Source organism: Pleurodeles waltl, chromosome 12, assembly GCF_031143425.1.
Source record: "Pleurodeles waltl isolate 20211129_DDA chromosome 12, aPleWal1.hap1.20221129, whole genome shotgun sequence".
Lineage (NCBI taxonomy): Eukaryota > Metazoa > Chordata > Amphibia > Caudata > Salamandridae > Pleurodeles > Pleurodeles waltl.
In genome coordinates this window covers 41612293-41631915 of record NC_090451.1, presented here as the reverse complement: position 1 = coordinate 41631915, position 19623 = coordinate 41612293, and the positions used below count along the sequence as shown (strand labels likewise).

At 43.3% G+C, this 19623-nt stretch overlaps 1 protein-coding gene across 2 annotated transcripts in view; it reads right to left on the bottom strand.

The window, feature by feature from the left end:
- Positions 1-2088: 2088 nt before the first annotated feature.
- Positions 2089-19623, bottom strand: part of LOC138267477 (uncharacterized) — a 229616-nt gene continuing 212081 nt past the window's right edge. The window contains exon 12 of one of the 2 annotated variants that reach the window (XM_069216446.1): positions 2089-3456. In XM_069216446.1, the coding sequence (XP_069072547.1) occupies positions 3434-3456 (23 nt within the window). In that variant the 3' untranslated portion in view covers positions 2089-3433. Of the gene's footprint in view, positions 3457-13136; positions 15236-19623 lie in introns of those variants that run through there. The other variant, XM_069216445.1, reaches the window with a different exon arrangement.

Below are 19623 nucleotides of genomic sequence, written 5' to 3'. Positions count from 1 at the left end.
CCCTTCCACTCCGACTCCTGAATTACTGCAATCGTTATCAGACACACCTTCACCTCTTCATCTAAATCTTCACCAGCAAAGTAATCTTCATCTACATTGTCCCAATCTTCTATATCTTTGAGATCATGTTCTCCACATAATCTTGAGAGACAATCCACTTGTACATTCACCACTCCTGGCATGTAAGAAACTTCATACTCAAACGTTTGTAGAGCTACGACCCATTTTGAAATCCTATATGATACCATATCAATTCATTTTTTCATAAATACTGCCTTGAGGGGCTTTGTGGTCAGTTATTATTTTGAACTTGCGTCCCCACAGAAATTTCCTTAATTTGCTAACTGTCCAGTATATTCCTAGTGCCTCTTTATCCACAACCGAATAGTTACATTCAGTTCCCTTCGGACTTCTCAATATGAAAGGTATTGTCCTACTTTTCCCTTTCAATTTCTGCATCACAACAGCACCCAGTCCCTTAGAACTGGCATCAGTCATTAACAGTCTTTTCTTTCGTATCAAAGCTTCCCAAGTTGGATGCTTTCTGCAGACTATTCTTGAAATTCTCTCTCACACTGTTCACTCCAGTTAACTTCTTTCCCTTTGTTCAACATCATTCTCATGCACCCCGTTCTTTCTGCGCATTTGGACACAAACATATTGTAAAATTCTGCCATTCCCAGAAATGTCACCGACTCTTCTTTGTTCTCTGGGACAGGCAGATTCTCAATAGTATCAACTAATCCAGCTCTTGGTCAAACGCCCATTTCAGAAATTTCATGACCTAAATATTCTATCCTTAACACATTGATTTTACACTTTTCAGATTTCAACCCATATCACTTGTCTTTAGCCTGCTCAAAACTTCCTCCAACCTCTGACCATGTTTATTCAAATCAACCCCAAACACCAGAAGATCATCTTGGTATACCTTAACCCCTTTTATTCCTTTCAATATCTTTTCCATTGCTCTCTGAAAAACAGAGGCTGCTGATATCAGGCCAAAAGGCATCCTAAGAAATTTGAATGTGCCAAACTTTGTAACAAAGGCGGTGAGTTCTTGGGAAGAGGGGTGCAACCTTATCTGATGGTATGCTGATGTTAGATCAAGTGTTGAGAAATGTTTGGCACCACTGAGTGAGCATAACATTTCACTAATATTTGGAAGGGGATAATGGTCCACAATCATAGACTTATTTATTTCTATCAGGTCAACACACAGTCTGGCCTTTCCGTTAGCTTTCCGTGCCATTACCATTGGTGCTAGCCATTCCGATGCCTCAACGTCCTGAATTATACAGTTTTTAAACAATTTATCAATCTCTTCCTTAATATTTTCTTTCACTATTAACAGGACACCTCATTTTTGGTTGAGCATTAGGTAAGTCTGATCTCATGCACATAATTCTTGAGACACCTAAATCTGTACTTAATACATCAGGGAATTTGTTCACCCACCTACTCCCATCCTCTAACACATATTTAACTTTGGGAATATCTTTAAGTTTGCCAGGTGGATCTTCATTTGGATCCAGATACACATATAGGTCACGCTGATGAAACCAACTGATCAGCGAGTCTTACAGAAATATAAATCTTTGCAGGTATAATGTGTTCTTTAAATTCAATGCTTCCCCAGAAGTACCCTAGCAGTGTAATTGGTTCTCCACCATACACTTTAGGTTTTACATCTGGCTTCATCAACTTGACCTTCCCTCTCAAATGTTGGTCGTAAAATGTTTTTGGTATCAGAGTTATTTTTGCCCCAGAATCAAACAGAATTTTAACCAATTCACCAATATTGTTTCGATCGGACCATTCGAGGACCCACATTTCATTTGCAAAATCTGATCTTCACTCACCATTTCTACATCACGTTTCATAGTCACATTCAACCTCTCTTACTTTCTTTGTATCACTTTTTGTCCTACAACACCTGGCAAGGTGATGTCTTTTCCCCCAGTTTTTGCAAATAATCTTCCAAGTCGGGCATTCTTTATTATTGGCCATGTGTATAATATTCCCACACATGTAACACTTTCCTGTAATTTTTTTTACTGATTTCATACTCCCTTTACTTTTTGTAGCTTTATTCTCTATTGTACTGCTCAGTAAATTTTTGATAACAACACTCTTCTTTATCAGGTTTGTTTGTTACTAAGTTGACACTACAAAGAACATATACACACTTCTTAGAATGTTCATTAATGTTTGAAGTCACTAGCAATTCACCCAAACAAGGATTGTCCATCTGCCACGTATTTTCCTTTGCCTTCTCCAGTGAGCACCCCAACATAAATTGATCTGTTAATTGTTCTTCATAAGAGCTTCCAAGCATGCAAGTGATGCTAGTCTCCGCATTTCAGTTATATACTGCTCTACTGATTCACACTGCATTTTTTTCCCCCAAATTGATAGCACACACGTACTGTGTTCGCTTTGGGCAAGTAAGGTAGATCAAGTTTTTTTAATACATATTTCATATTCATTAAGGCCTGCATCATCACAATCAGGTAAGTCTGAAAAATTAAATTTTCAAACATTTCCTGCCCTTGTGTACCTGGACAGTGCATTAACAAAAACATCTTCCTTTTTGCACTGAACAAGGTTCCACATACCTTGGCATAATGTTTGAAAACTTTCTTCCACTTCTGCCAATGTACCGGTGGATCAGCTGGTGAAACCAAAAAGAATGGTGCTGCCGGAATGTTATGTATAAAACATAGTATGCTACTATCAATGAATAATAGTTACATATAACACGTACTACTTTGTGTAGTGACACCTAGTATTATCCAAGTAAACCTAGTGCAGAAGGTCGAGCCCATTCTAGACACCAAAATATGAATGTATTTGATAGTGCTCCTCTGTCCTGTGTGAACAAAGTATGTTTAAAGTGACATGCCCCAGGTGCACACTACCTCATTTATTACTATGATGTGTGTCAGGGGTGACACTGGACAGCAAACTACCACAGTGTACTACCTTAAACAAAAGAAAAATAAATTAACTATAAATCCTGTAAGGTCACTGCTGTGCGTTTCACCGATAGACACACTGTTTTAACTAGCGGTCTATAAAGTTCAGTGTGCTTGTCACCGATTGGAACGCACCTCCACTTTGCAAGATCAACGCACAGACACTGGCAGGGTGATGAGACGCACTGACCATAATGAAAAATTTCCTAGATAACGAGAAGGAAAGTCAATTCTATTAAGGACAAGGAGGTGAGGATTAGGCATAACTTTCTTCACTTTATTAAACAGCAGATTTAAAGTAAAAAAAACTCTATGAAAAACTACATGTGCCATGAGGCTCTGGGTATGAGAGTCCAAACACAGTCCAATCAAAGTCCGGATCAACATATATAAGCATTTGACGTCGCTTCCTGTTCTGTCTTCTTCACTTGAGGAAGCTAAACTTGATGATGATCCTAATCCAATCCTTGATTGTTCCCTGCGTAGATTGAGAAAAATATGAACCACATTACCAGGTTCTTAAAATAATATAATGTATTACAATAAAACCATTTCAAAGAAAGATAACAATTTATCAGTTTTGAATAAAAACATTACATATTCATGAAAGAAGAAAGGTTAACTATAGGAATACAATAATAGAGATATATTTTTATATTACTTACTGAATAAACATAGGTATTTTAGCCTATGGGAGGGAGAGGTACTTTAAGAATAAAAGTTGCCTGTGTGGGATAATCCTCGCCTACTTGTCCTTAATAGTACTGAAACTTTCCTTCTCGTTAGCTAGGAAATTTTTCATTCTATGTCAGGACTGAAAGCGAGAATTATGCACGTTTAAAGCTTACTGATAACAAGAGTTTCAGCCTCCAATATTGGTTTAAAATAAAATGTTTTGAAAGTTGATTCCGATGACCAATACGTTGAATTCATAATGTCCTCCAATCTACCACCTACCTAGATGGCCTTAGATGCCATTGCCCCTCTGGTGGAATGTGCCCAAAAGCCACGAATTTCAATACCTGCCTCTGTCATGATCCATTAAACCCATCTAGCAATAGAAGGAGATGAAACTGCTTTAAAAGGTGTCTGTAGGGCAATAAGATGTTGATTCTCACCTGCGGGTCTGACATCAAGTGTCATGTCCTCGTATGCTTTGATACATCTGACTACACATAACTTTGGATGCTCTGGGAAAGCAGGATAAGATACTAACCTGATTTAGTTTTGGTCCGTCTGGAAATGGTGCAAATAACACCTTCTGGAGTGAAGACCCCGGCTGATAAATCAAGGGCTCTAACATCAGAAACTCTTTTGCAAGATATGAGGCATAAAAGAATAGCCAATTTCGCTGATAATTATTTCCAGGATAAGAAATGATTAGCTTGCCATTGAGAGAGAAAATGTAAGACTATGTTGACATCCCAGAGATCCAAAAATCTGGGTTCTGGAGGTTTAGAAAGGCGAATACCCTTCATTAATTTACATACCCACGAATGTTCACCGACTGGTTTCCTGTCACTGGTGATATGTCCATCAGAAATTGCTGACCTAAAAGAGTTGATTGTGCGATAAGCTAGACCCGACTGGGAAAGTTCGGCTAAGAAGTTCAAGATGTAGGTAAGTTCTGCCCCAAGGGATCGAGATGTTTCTCCATACACCAAGGATTCCATTGGTTCCAAGCCGATCGATATGCCTTGGTTGTACTTATAGACCAGGCTTGTTGAATGAAGTTAGTAGCTTTCTTTGATAGGTGTATGTTTTTCCAACGTCCCTAGAAATCCTCCAGGCCATGAGAGAAAGATGGCCCTGGAGAACTAACGGATGAGGAGAGCCTTGATGATCTAGAAGTATTGAAGGGAATGTTGGTGATTTTATTGGGTGATCCCAAGATAGCTCCATCAGAGCTGGGAACCATGCTTGAGATTTCCATATCAGAGTCACTAGCACCAAAGATGCAATTTGATGTCTTTCCTGAGCTGCTACTCTGGGGATCATTATAAACGGAGATAATGCATATGGAAGATCCTTCGTCCAGTCCTGGAAAAAAGCGTTTATTGCTATTGCTCCTGGGTCCAGTGTCCAACTGACATATCTCGTCAGTTGGTCAGTTAGTCGAGAGGCAAAAAGATCTAGATTGCAAGATTCCATATTTTCATTAGGGCTAGAAAAAGGTTCCAATCCAATTTCCAATCTGTATTGTCGGCAAAGTTTCTGGAGTTCCAGTCCACAACATTGTTTTTGATCCCTGGGATATATTCTGCAGTTCCCGAGAACTGTTTCTGCAGGCTGTAATGCCAAAAGTCCTTTGCTATTTCTGAGAGGGCTTTCGATCAAATGCCTCCCAAACAATTGATGTACTGGACTGCTGATATGTTGTCCATTCTCAGGAGAATGGAACAACGCACTTTGTCCCTGGTGAGAGATTTGACTGCAAAATAACCTGCCAGGAGTTCCAGGCAATTCATATGGAGAGAGAATTCTTCCTCTGGCCATATGCCTCCCATTGATTCTCCCCATCCCAGACTGGCATCTGATTCTATTACCATGTCTGGTGATGTGGCAAATATTGCTGGCCCACTCCAAACTTCCATGTGGTCTATCCACCACTGGAGTTCTGGCTTGGTTTCCTGAGATAAGGAGATTGCCTCTGAATAAGTCAGTCCTCTCCGGAGATGAGACGCTTTCAATCCCTGTAATGCACGGTAATGAAGGGGACCTGGAAAGATGGCCTGAATTCACAAAGATAGAAGTCCCACTATCCTGGCCAATTGGCGAAGAGATATTCTTTCTCTTCTGAGAATCTTCCCGAATCTTGGTACGTTTTGTTAATGGAAGGCTGAGGGAAGCCGTGACTGAGTTTATGAGGAACCCCAAGAAAACAATCTGTTGTGTTGGAATCAGTTGTGATTTTGATGAGTTGATTACAAAGCTGAGATTTTGAAGGAGCCTAATAGTTGTGTTCAGATTGAATTTGAGCTGAACTAAGGACTGATCCATCAGGAGTATGTAGTCTAGGTAAATAATCATCCGTATTCCTCTGGTATGGAGGAATTCTACTACTGGACGCAGGGGTTTGGTGAAACACCAAAGGGGCTGAGGAGAGACGGAAAGGGAGAGCTTTGAACTTGTACATTTGCTCCCTCCATACAAAATGAAGAAATCTCCAGTGAGGATGAAAGGTGGGAACTGAGAGATATGCATCCTTGAGGTCCAACGTGACCATCCAATCTTTAGGTAGAAGGATGTCCCTCAAAAGATTTATACCTTCCATTTTGAAATGACGATAAACTATCCATTTGTTGAATTCTTTTAAGTTTATGAAAGGGCAAAAGCCCTTGTCCTTTTTTTCTACAAGGAAAATATTGCTCAGAAACCCGTTTGGATGAAGTACCGACCTGCAAATTGCTCTTTTTTGCAGAAGATTTGGACACTTCCAAATCTATGAGATTAGTTTTCTCAGCACAGGAAATGAAAGGTCTGGGTCAATTCTGTTGGATTGGAGATCCATAAAACTGGATTTCATAAAAAGATCCATAAAAACCTGGACTGTTTGAAGGATCCAGGGATCCTTCGATATCATTTCCCAGCAGTGAGCAGATTTCTGAAGCCTTTCTACAAGATCTTGAGGGGAAAAGGGATAAAGCTTAATTTAATTTCCTCCTCGTGCGTTAGCTCCTCCTCTGACACAGTTGTTTCTAGCTCTGCCAGAACCTCAGGAAGGATAGATGTTTCCTTGACGAACATCATTCCAGCCGGTTTTCCTTTTGGGATATGATCTCGAGTGGCCTTAGTAATAAAGATGGCCGGAAGAGTGCTCCCTTCCTTGTCTGGCCCCAGCAAAAACCTTATTAGGGAAAATCTTTTTTATGGACGTTCGAGCCTTGTCCAAGGCCGAGAAAGTTGCAATGAACTTCCCTAGCTCCTTGACAAAAGGAGCCCCAAAAGGTTGCCTTGGGCAATTGTCCCTGCCTCTGAAGTAGCTAATTCCCTGAGCTTAGGGTCTATTTTTAGGAGGAGCGATCTTCTGCGTTCTGCTGCCAGAGCGCAGTTCGCATTTCCAAGGAGGCAAATGACCCTTTGTGCCCATCCAGCTACAACAGCCACCAATAATGAGCTCACGTGTGCTCTGCCTGTTCCGCTAGTTGTATAATTTGAGAGGGCCGAACACATCTAGGAGTTTATCCTGGCAATCCCTCCAAGATTTATCAATTCCCTTTCTTTTTGGTCTTTCATGTATTTGCTGAAAAAGGTACATAGATTCGGGTCAATGTCAGGAGTGGCGGAGACCTTGCCGGGAAGGGAAGGTCTGGGACATTCCGCCCTAAGTTTAGCCCTTGCTTCTTTTTCCAGAGGCTGGCGAATCTTACTGGTGACATAATCAGCCACCTTAGGTTCAGGAACCCATTCCGAGGATCTGATGTGGTAAATTTCTGATGGATTAAACATGTCAGATTACTTTTCTATAGAATCAGAGGAAACAGAACTAGGATGCCAGGGTCTATTTATCTTATATTCCTCGTTCTGAGGAATTTTCGGCGTTTGATACACTCTCCACGAGGGACCCCAAAGAAAAGGTCTGCATTTTTTGCAACAGTCGCTCATTTCCCCGGGTTGGTCTTCCTCCTGGTAGGGCAGATGTTTAAGCGTACACACACTCTTATGGAAGGTGTCTGTAAACTTATCAAAACCTTCCAGGTGCCCTGCGTCACGCTTAGTGGCCTTCTTTCCCAATGCTTTAAGACGACTAGGGCCAGGTTTAGAATGTGTAGGGTCGCTAAAAACCCCTGGAATGGTCTTAACGAGCTTGTCAACCTATTCCCAAAAAGGCGCAATAGAGATATTAAGTGCTTGATTCACCTCTTGGTGAAGACATTGAGGAGGTCACTCCTGTTCGCCATCCTGAAAGGATGAATTTTCTTTACCTTTATTATGGTCCATTTTGAGGGTGGGGGCACAAAGAAAATAAAAAATATTAAATATATTTTATGTTTTTAATAGAATGTTATTAGAATGTGGATTTTTTTTTATGTTTTTTTTTTTAAATCTATTAACCCAAGTTTAATATGGGTAGCCCCCTCACTGGTGCTCCTAACAAAATATAGTTAGTAATTATAATTTAAAATGTTTATGAAAAAATACCAATAGGTGGAGCTGTTGCTTTAAATATGCACCAACCAGTGTTTTGAGCGAGGGTTGTTTCGGGGATATCGAAGCGACAGACAGGAGTTCTGAGAATTTCCTATTAAGCTTCCACCAAAACGAGCACAGCAGTCAGCTGGAGCTCTCTGAAGAAGCTGCCTCAGTCACTGATGACGCACCTGACAGGTCGGTGAGTGGCCCGCACGCGCCCTAGTCAGACCTGTGGAGAAAAAAACTGAGCGCGCGGGCAGAAGCCTACTGCGCTGATGCAAGAAAAATGATATTAGCACTGAAATCAGTCATAAATATAAAAGCATTCAATGGTAAAGAAAGCATGTCACTTAACTGACAAGCAATGAACAAAGACGGAACAGGAAGCGGCGTCATATGCTTATATATGTTGGTCCGGACTTTGATTGGACTCTGTTTGGACTCTGATACCTAGAGCCTCATGGGATATGTAGTTTTTTCATCTAGTTTTTTCTTTATTTCTTTAAATCTGCTATTTAATAAAGTGAAGAAAGTTATGCATAATCCTCGCCTCCGGTCTTGACATGGAATTAGTATGCAAGACAACATGAGAGGCTCTGGGTCCGCGACACAGCCCTGGACTGGGTCACCTCCTATCTCACCGGCAGAACCCATTCCGCTTGGAGGCCACCAAAATCATCTGCGGCGTACCCCCAGGGTTCATCCCTCAGCCCGACCCTCTTCAACATCTACATGGCCCCACTTGCTAACATCGCCCGTCCCCACAACCTCAACATCATCTCATATGCCGACACCCAGCTGATCCTCTCCCTCACCAAGGACTCCGCCAAGACCAACCTCCACAAAGGAATGAAGGCCATCACCGAATGGAGGAAGAGCAGCTGCCTCAAACTCAATTCCGACACCACAGAAGTCCACATCTTCGGCTCCGCCCCCTCAGCATGGGATGACTCCTGGTGGCCTGCCACTCTCGGAGCCGCTCCGACTCCTACCGACCACGCACGCAACCTAGGATTCATCTTGGACTCCTCATTATCCATGACCCAGCAAGTCAATGCCATCTCCTCCTCCTGCTTCAACACCCTCTGCATGCTCCGAAAGATCTACAAATGGATACCCACCGAAACCAGAAGAACAGTCACCCAAGCCCTCGTAAGCAGCAAACTGGACTACGGCAATGCCCTCTACACAGGAACCACGGCCAAACTCCAGAAGTGGCTGCAACACATCCAGAACGCCTCCGCAAGCCACATCCTGGACATCCCCGCCACTGCCACATCACAGACCACCTGAGAAACCTGCAGTGGCTCCCAGTCAACAAGAGAATCACCTTCAATCTCCTCACCCACGCTCACAAAGCACTGCACAACACTGGACCAGAATACCTCAACGGATGGTTCTCCTACACCCAGACCCAGTATCACCGCTCTTCCGACCTCACCTTTGCAACTGTCCAACACGTCTGCAGAACTACAACCGGCGGTAGATCATTCTCACACTGCACCGCCAAAACATGGAACACACTCTTCCTACCCACCTGCGCCAGACCAAAGACCTTACCTTACCTTCAGGAAACTTCTCAAGACCTGGCTGTTCAAGCAGTAGCAGCACCACCCCACCCCCCACCCCCCACTCCTCAGCACCTTGAGACCCTCACAGGTGAGTAGTGCGCTTTACAAATTCCTGATTGATTGGTTGGCCGCCTAATGCGCTGACAATCCTCACTATGTAAATGCCATCAGACTGATGTGCTGACAATCGTTACTATGGAGATGAGGAGGAATCCTTTCCTCCTCAAGTGATGATGTGTAGGCACGTACCTCTATCACCAAGCGTCCCAACGGAGTTCACTTTCACAAGCTCTCTTGTGCGAGCCATGGCACGCGATGGGCTTACTGCCGTTGGGCCCGCCACTGTGAACTAAATTTGCATGCACAGCAATAAAAATAAAACATACATTGTGGCACTTGACACTCCTCACTGTGCTGTAGTTGATTTGCTGTGTTAGAGCTTACTATAGGCCCTGTAAGATGACGCCTTGTAAGATGTCGGTCAAAATCCACATTGCTGGAGACACGCCACTCATCGCCAAATGTGAAGTTCAATCAACGCGTAGACCGAAGTAATGAACAGGGTTCTTTATATGCTTAAGCCGAATCCATAGCGAAGCCCTATCCCGTCAGCAGATCTATTGTGGTCTTCAAGCAGAGCCTGTGACCAACTGACAACATTCCAGTGATGATGTATTCCATAAATACATTATCACATGGTTACCAAGTTTCCATGGACACAGTACACTCTATCCGGTTAACACACAACTCCGGATGTGAGGGTCTTGTAAACACCTTCTGTTGATGTTGAACACAGACTTGCAATATACACACAGTGAATGCAGAGCTAAGCTGAAGCCTGGTAATATCTGCTGGGCATAACCATTATGCTAAGGATCATGCCTTCACATTGTGGGAATGCAAATCTGCAAGTGTTTGTATGAATACTGTGGAGGCAGAGAACTGTGCACCCCACCACTAGGTTGGTGTGTCCAACCACACAATAGCCTGAAGAAATAATGCGGTTCTGTGCAATCTACTTCAATTACACCCTCTGTGGGAGTACCAGTAGAGGTGTTGAGTCCTTCATCATTGGTAAAGTGTGAAGATAATTTTTTGTCTTTTTTTAGTGATGCAGTATACCAGAAGGCCACTGCCACTCATTTGTTGTTCCCTTCAAACAAGTGAATGTCAAAGTAGCATATCTTTTAAAGTCTCTCTTAAAACACCCGTTCTCATCAAAGCCCACTGTCCTAAAGACCACTGATAAAACAAAAACTATTTTTAGTTGTCGGCTCTTTAATTGCTAGGTTTATAAATGTGCATGAACATAAATTCATCTATACCTTCGAACATCATGCCCTTAGATCATGATGTTAGCTGTTTCACATGTTTTTGAACATTATAATCTATGTATACAACAGACTAAATAAAATATTTTCACATTAACAGGAAAAAAGAGAACATATACAATCATCAGCATCGTTTTTACTTTACATGTAAAGGATCACTTTCAAAAGGCTGAAAACCAATTTTCAGACTAATTTTCATAACTGAAATTTGAGACTGGTTTGCATTACTCTTTCACAGGAAATCACTTAGAAAATAAAACTTGGTATGCTAATAATGGAATTTACTCAAGGCAAACAGTGCTTTATTACTTTCACATGGCGAGCAAGAGTATGTTTAAATATCACCAACCTTTGTATTTCACACCTACAAATGTTTGAGATTAACTTGTACCATTGCCTCGCAGCCAAACTGTGGTGATTAAACCCACTTTACTTCAAGCGAGGCATGAGTACCCCTTCATTTAATGACACTGAGGCATGAGAGGCACACTCGCCCAAGAGTACCTCTGCTTCACAGAAGTAGCGGAGGCGCATCCACGCAACATCTGGAACTTGTTTCACATCAGCGCCTTCGTGAACACTGCACATTGATTCTGAGGAGTCTCGTCACGAGTTATCATATGTCTGCAGAAACAGCGGAGACCTCTCTTGTCCTGCGCTCCCCCGAGCTTTTAGCTTGTCAAATAGCTAACATCTTTGGAGGGGGTTTGAGGACTGCAGGAAGGAATCCGGAATTATGTGTTATTACTGGGTGGATCAATCAACCTTGAATAATTGACCCGGCAATTCTCTATCTCAGAGTTTAAATCCAGGGGCCCAAAGTGTTGTGAAGCACTTGTCTCCTAACACTGGGCGACTTAATAAACAACCTTTTCATCAGAACGTTTGTTCGGACTGTTCTGCACCAAATGTTAATATGAAGTAGAAACAAACTTTGCACTTCTTCGAGCAATTTTCAACAAAAATAAATGTGGATTGGCATTATTCCTACAGTATACTGTGGATAAGAACACGGGTCTGCAGTGTCTGATCACTGTTCAGCAAAGGATGCTCATGGCAGTGTCCGTTAATGTGAGTGCTATGACAGTTCAGCAAGCACTGGCGGGCAAAGGCAGGCCAAACGTGAAGTCCCAGCAGTTCTAACAGCATTATCCAGCAAGGGGGGGGAGGCAGGGATACTTCGACCCATCACCTAGTTGCTGCTCATTTAGGGATTGGAGAGAGAAATTCGTTTTAGGCAAACAGCCATGGTGAGTGCATGTGGTAGTGTTCACAAAACTTCTTGACGATAAAGAAATCCCAAATTTGAAGTGTGTAGTACAACTCTTCCCAGGGAAATGTCCAGCAGTATCTGGCGTACTCTATGGAGACTGGGGAGGGGGGGGGGGGGGGGGGATGAATGATTATAATAGGTATACTCTAACCAGGAAAATGTGTGTCTTGTAAGTGTTCAATAACGGGTACTGATAAAGGGCACCGCTTGGGCCATTGCGTAGTGGGAGTATATGCGATACCCAACACCCCACGTTAGTAGAACTACCAAATGCAAAATGTGCTGTTTAACAGCACCTCTCAAAGAAAAGGGTGTAAAGCAGGTGCTTTGAGCACCGCCAAGCGTAGGGCGGTGTGATTGTTAAATCCACTCTTTGGCCATGTCAATGTAAGTGCATAGTGGTTGATCACTGTGCAACCAACATGCTCCTTTGTGGTGGTACTCTGGAATCCGGAGTACCAACAACTCAAACCTCCCAGAGTTACGCTCTGCGAAGGATGCCAGCAAGGGTATTTTGGGGGCCCACGTACATGTGTGCAAAAGGTGGAATCAGCTTGTGCGTCTACACCTAGCCTGAGCGAATATCAGTAATGGGTGTTCATAAGCGGACGCATTGTGACCCAATGCACACACTGGATACGTTGCCATCAGTATTCCTGCTTCCTGCTTCACATCCTTTGCTGCGCATTATGGTGAGAGCTACCTCAGTTGATACAGTTGCTCCTTTGGTTACTACGCTTTGCTGAACACTGATCTGCCACTGGACACTGAACTTGTGATGGCCAAAGCACGCGCCTTTTTTAAATTATTGTATGCCTGGCACTTGCTCAAAAGTTACTGTGCTCTGCACATTGTTCTCAAGTGTCCCAAAGTTGCCGGGCTTCACTGCTAGACAATGTGCGAAAGCATTGCTGCTTTGCAATGTTTGTTAGGCATTACTCACAGTGGTCTGGGCATCTGGGTTGAGTCCTAAGTGGTCCTCACTACTGCCTGACCTGACAACAGGAAGCATCCGGGAAGTCCTCTTTTTAACACCATTTGTTGAACAATCATCAGGCTCTGAGCACATAGACTTTATGTTCTGAGAGTGCCTTATGCCGTCATGTCAGTTCACACTAGATGGTCACCCAGAAGGGACCTCAGCTTCATACACTTTGCCCAACATTTCCTTGAGGGGCGACAGAGCTGTAGTTGGTTATAGTTGTGTGACCCTCTTCCAATAATAGGTGACCATAAAGTCCTTTCATACGTATACTTTCCTGAACAATGTTTAGGCACTAGATTTACACGTATTCTTCTTCTAAGTGCCAACTACTCAATCATATCACAATGTCAGTGAGTGGCTGCTAGTTTTATCGTTTGACATAGTTATGCTGCTGTTACAATAGTTTTTCGCAACCGACCAACAATACCAAGTTACTTTCATGTTAGAGTCATTACTGTCCAGCTGCGTGAGGCACGTGGATACAGACAAATCCAGACTTGAGCCGAGTTGAGCATTCCACTATGGCTGCAACTGAAGAGCGTGAAGGAGACCGTGGTTTGTCAGGTGGAAGCGGATCTGTACTAGTTGCACCAAATGCACGTGTGCAGCTGTCTGATGCTGCAGTCCTCAGCGGCGATTAAGGGCCAGAGAGTGCATCTGCACCGGAGCATCCAGTGTCAGTGTAAATGAGGACCACCAGCCACATTGGTGTGGGGCTACTTTGAGCCAGTGGAAATACGTGAACATAGACACGCAGTGAACGTGAGTTGATGGAAACCCTAGGGTGTGTAGCGGGGGGGAGGAGGACATCCACAAGCATTACAACCATTGGGACTCCTACCATGCAGCAACACATGCAATCCTTCCGCCGTGAGGCATGATTATCCATCACAAACTGCCCAGTTGTCCGAGAGATCCTTAGTCACAGGGCCAGTCCAACTTGAAGGTACAATGTGAGGAAGTAGCTTATGTAGCCTTTGACCTTTGAGAGACGATCCACCACAAACCGATATCACAGTGGCAGGGACCTTATCTGTGTGAATTCAGAGAAGTGTGAAAGTCACAGGCCTTGTTTTTGCTGTGATGTTGACTTGTGTAGCATGCAGATCTCTTCCACTGTCGGGCAATGACCAGCCCTAGCAAGGTTTTCCACTTGAGCAGTGAAAGTTTGTCTCACCTTTCCATTTTCATTTGCTATCTTACTTCTCTTAACACAATTACCTTTGGAGCCCCCGGTCCAATCCCAGGAACTGACAATGTGTTGCAGGTAGGTGTCTATAGCAGGTGACAGATTTTCCTTGAAAAGAGCTGTTTGCTCCTCATACAGTACTAAGAAACTTAATGAAGAAATCGCACAAGTACTTTCAGAATATTTCCAAGAAATATTTCAGTTCCTTCATCAGACAAATGGATTCCATCCTTGCGATACAAATGTGACAAGTTATGTGTAATGTTTTTGTCATGATCCACACTCAAAAAGCGATATTCAGAAAAATTAGCAGACACAGCTCGATTGACATTACGCCGAGCTAGTTCAATTTTGGGGTTATCCGCTGTGGAAAATAACCATTTTTGACGCTGAGCAATTCGTGAGAATACAAAATGTGTGGCCGGAAACATTTCTCGCAAAACACCTAGGTCTTTTTTAATTACAAGGGACAGATGGGAAGCAGGAACATAGCCAAGATCCCCAGCGCCCACATGCAAGATAAGTAAATCAGGGTGATTATTTTGTAAATGATATTTGGAAAGTGTAGGAAGTACGTCTCCCCACTTCATGTCTTTAAATCCAAGCCACTTTACTGTTATGCTAAGATGTTCTGCAAAATAATTCCGTATAGCATATCGTTGCGCCCAGTAGATCCAGGAATCACCAACAATCCAGCAAGTAAGGAACTTGTCATCCTCCGTGGACTTTGCAGTATCATGCCAACCCGGTACTTCGTTTGATGTTGCTAAAGAGTCTTTAGGGGAAAAAAAAGAAAAACACTATGTGATCAATTGGGTAGTGTGAGGTTTACTTACAGTACATTGGAGAGTGTCATTTTTTCAACCAGAATAATTGTTTCTGCAAACGTTTTGTAATCACTTATGGATTCGACTTGTTCAGACTTGTTCATCTGTGTATTTGAAAGGCAAAAAGAACAGTTGTTGAATTTCTGAAGCAGGCTTTTGGAGACATGCAGCAAATGCACAGCCTCAAATGCATGCATTTGTAAAAATATATACGTGCTAAGTAATTGTAACCACTGCTGTGCATGTTTGCAGACATCCAGTTTTTTGGTTAATAAAACTCCACTGCTAAAAGTAGGCAAACATTAAAAAGGCACAGATTTTGACTATAGGACCGTTGTCTATGTATTATCAATTTAATTGTTTCAGCGTCATGCCTTACAATGTATATAAGAGAAAACACAATAAATACAACAATAAAACTTCATTACATAAAATCATTGTTCATTCCTTAAAAGCTTAAAACTTAAGAGCAGGGGCCAGCTTCATCCAGACATATCTCATCCCCATGGAGAACCCACACACGGTGGATACTTTACAGTTACTACCCCCTTCTATATTTAGCGTCCTATACAAAAGGGCCTCAAGAGAAGGAAGTGCAAGTGCTCGCAGTGATTAGTATTAGCAGCAGTGGTTTCAATATGTGGTAATATTAATAAGTATTATGTATTAAAAAAGGTAATAAATATACCTCATTCATGTAGCAGAGGGCCTTGTATCTCACAACAACAGCTATACCCTTGTAGATCTTATAGATTAGATGGATCTACTGGTCCAATCAGCCCTAGTTTGGTTGGTAGCTCCCTCAACCGGGGCCAAGCGTCCCATATATATGAGGCTATCAAGTTGTGTTTGTTAATATTAACCGGTCTTATGCAAAGTGCTAGTGCAGTTTTGGTACAATTTGCTCCTTTAGAGTTAGAAAGAGGGTGAAGCCACCTACGCCTTGCTACAACAAATTTTTTACAGAACAGGGTGAAATGGACCACATTGTCTATCTCCCCGGGAGAGCAATCACAGTACTCCAGTCTTGCCACCAGCCTACGTGTACATACCAGATAACCTCTTTGGGGCAGCACACCCAGTCTAAATTTAATATAAAGAGACCACTTCAATTCCGGGTACAACAGATCCAAGTAGTCTGGAGGGGATGACTGGTAAACACTGGTATAGTAATAGCTTGTGATCGAATCAGGCCTAATTCCCTGATATGCCCTCCTCTTGTTAAACTCCTGGTATTGCTCTTTTACCTTACCCACAGTATCCAGTTTAACTGCGCCCGGATCCTCCCAAAGCGCATCTAGCCGGAGGTACCTTTGACATGAGTACACTCCTGGTCCACCACTCGCAGTGACCTCTTCAAGGGTTTCTAGGTACACTGCTGCCCTAGGATTGCCAATTAACCTCACCCAATATAATATTGGCCTTAAGGCTGGTAGCTCTGATGTCGCACCCAATTTAGCTCTGCCAGGAGTGCCTTCAGGGGAGTACCTGGCCCTAGCCGCAGTAAGGATCTCAGAAAGTTATTTTCGGCTATCTGTAGCACAGTAATATCAGCATATCCCCAGAGTTCTGCGCCATAAAGTGCTGCAACTGCTTTCCAGGCATATTTTTCCAGGATTATACTAATATTTCTTGCTCCAGCTTGTTGCTTAAACTTCAGTATTGCCCCAGCTGCTTGCTTAAAGACTATGGCTGCCTTCCTAACTTGGCAGACCCAGCTCAAATTCTCTGAAAACCGCACACCTAGGTAATCAAAGTACTTAGTAGCTTCAATTGGTGGGTGGTTGATGGCTAGCTTTCGCTGGAGACTGGGGGAGGATCGCAGGATCATCCCCATGTTCTTGCTACAATTGATAGTGATTTTTCCTCACAATATTTAACAAAACGGCTGAGTAGTCTATGGGCCGCTATCTTGGTGCATGCCATAAGTACTGCGTTGTCTGAAAAGAGTAGTATTAGAACCCTCCTACCAGCAACAACAGGGACGTCTAGCTGTTCCCCTAAAAGATAATCAGCCACATCATTCAAGAAAAGGCTAAGGAGTAGGGGAGCCAGAATGCAGCCTTGCCGTACACCTTTTTGTACCTGAAAAGGGTCTGTGCACTCTCTCCCAATCCCATATCTCACTCTGGCCATAATATCTGCGTGCAGTGCCACTATGGCTTTCACTAGGGGGGCATTGACCCCTAGGTCCATCAATGACTTCCACAATTTGCCCCTATTCACTGAGTGAAAAGTGGTTTTCAGATCTATAAAGACCAAATACAGAGAGAACCTCCTGGCTAGTGTGAATTTACGTGAGATAAAATAGAGGTGGATTTTCTGATCAACAGTTCCCACCCGAGGCCGGAAGCCTGCTTGTACTTCTGTTATCACACACCCTGGGCGTCAGCCCACCCCTGCAGGCATTTAAGTAAAAATTTTCCTAGAACCTTCCCGGCTCCATCTAGTAGGGAGATCGCCTGAGAATTACAGGGACAGCCTCTTTCGCCCTTCCTATAATTCGGGACACTAATAGCAGAGCGCCAGGACTGCAGCACTGCATTACCCTCAAGGGCCGCTTTGAACACCTTGCTAAGTACTTTAGCCCAGAAATAGAGTGCCTCATGATAGAGATCCACTGGGACCAAATCTGGGTCCAGGGCCTTATTCCTCTTCGTTGCTCCCAATGCTCTAATCACTTCTGGGATTAAAATTCCTATTTCGCTGGTGGTGGTGAAAAGGGCGCCTTGCCTCTGTCTAGAAGCCAAGGGATCAACTACGTGAATTCTACACAATGTACTAAAGTGGTGAACCTGGGCAGCTGGGCCTATGTGGGTTTCAACAACATTCGGTGTCCCCTTGCCCACTCTAGCTACAATTTCCCAGAATTTAGTGGTGTTGGTACAGTTGCTAGAAAGTACTTAGTCTCTTTATTATTCTTTAAATTTCACTTCGCTAGCCGAGCTGTCATGACGCTGTGTTAAGGCAACCGCGACTTCTCTTTTTGCCTTTGCGCCCTCCTTGTCAAACCATCTTTCATATCCTAGCTGCCCTTTTCTAATAATACCATCTGACTTAGTCCGTACTGGTTTAGACCACAAGGCCCCCAGCTCCCTTGCCTTTTGATCATAAGTCCATAGTTTGCTATTATGGGTTCTAGCTGCGGAAGTCCCTGTCAGTACTTCTCACCATCCCATCGTATTGTTCTTCTACAATTGGACAGAACAATCTCCCTCCTGTACAGCCCCGCGGTCCATCCTGTTGTAATCCCTAGCCCCAGAGCGTCCGCCCTCATAATGAGGACAAATGGATTGTGATCACTTTCGACTCTAACCACCGGGACGTCTAGGATAGACAACCATGCTTCCATGTTAACGATGACATAATCAATGATAGAGGAATATTTACCGTTATTAAGAGTTACGTTGGCAGCGCCATCTGACTTTAAACGCCCACTGACAAAACGGAGACCGTTGTTTGATAAAAGGTCAGTTAAGGCCTCAGCTTTTTTTGTAGACTTAAAGCGACTCATAGCTGTCTCTGGAATCCCCATACTACGATCTTCCAACAAGATCTCATAGCTGTTAAAAGTGTCACAAACTGATGAGTTAAAGTCACCATAAACCAGCATCACACTCCTGCCACCTACACAGCCGCGGGTAGCTTTACCACCCATAGTGCTTCTTCTAATCTTCTCAATAAATGTGGAGCACTCTCTTCAGTGCCTCAACCCCCGAAGACTGCCCTGGCAGAATGTATACGTTCAAGATATCAATTACCACCCCTTTATTAAGACCTGACCTAAGTCTCAAATGATGGATATTAGTAGAACCCCTCACATCAACTTGCTCTACTTTAGAACTCTAGCATGCATGACATACATATTGAGATGACCCTTCCCTACCCAAACAGTCAATATATCAAAGCCCAGAAACCCATCAATGCATAACCCTTCAACAGCCCATGTTTCTTGGGCCCTTTTTCCATCACGTCACGGCTTGAAATCCAGATTTGTCTACTGTTTTTGTAGGTGGTAATTATCAGTGGTTCTTGCACTCTACTACCCTCGGTTAAAGAGTCCTTCTTATTTTGCCATGGTGCCAGACCGTGCCTATTAGGGCTGCCTTCCCTTAACATATCTGCGCTGCTCCCACACCCATCGTACCCCTGGATTTTTTATTGGTTGATGGTAAAACAGAGCAGCACGTCAACCCCCATTATATGGAAACAGTCCGCATGGTTGAGGATTAATCTAGCTATACCTGGTAAGGCAAATTCAACCAGGGCCGAGGGGCAGGAGATAGCCAAGATCGCCTTGGGGATTAGTAGGATGAGTGCACCTCATGCCATGATC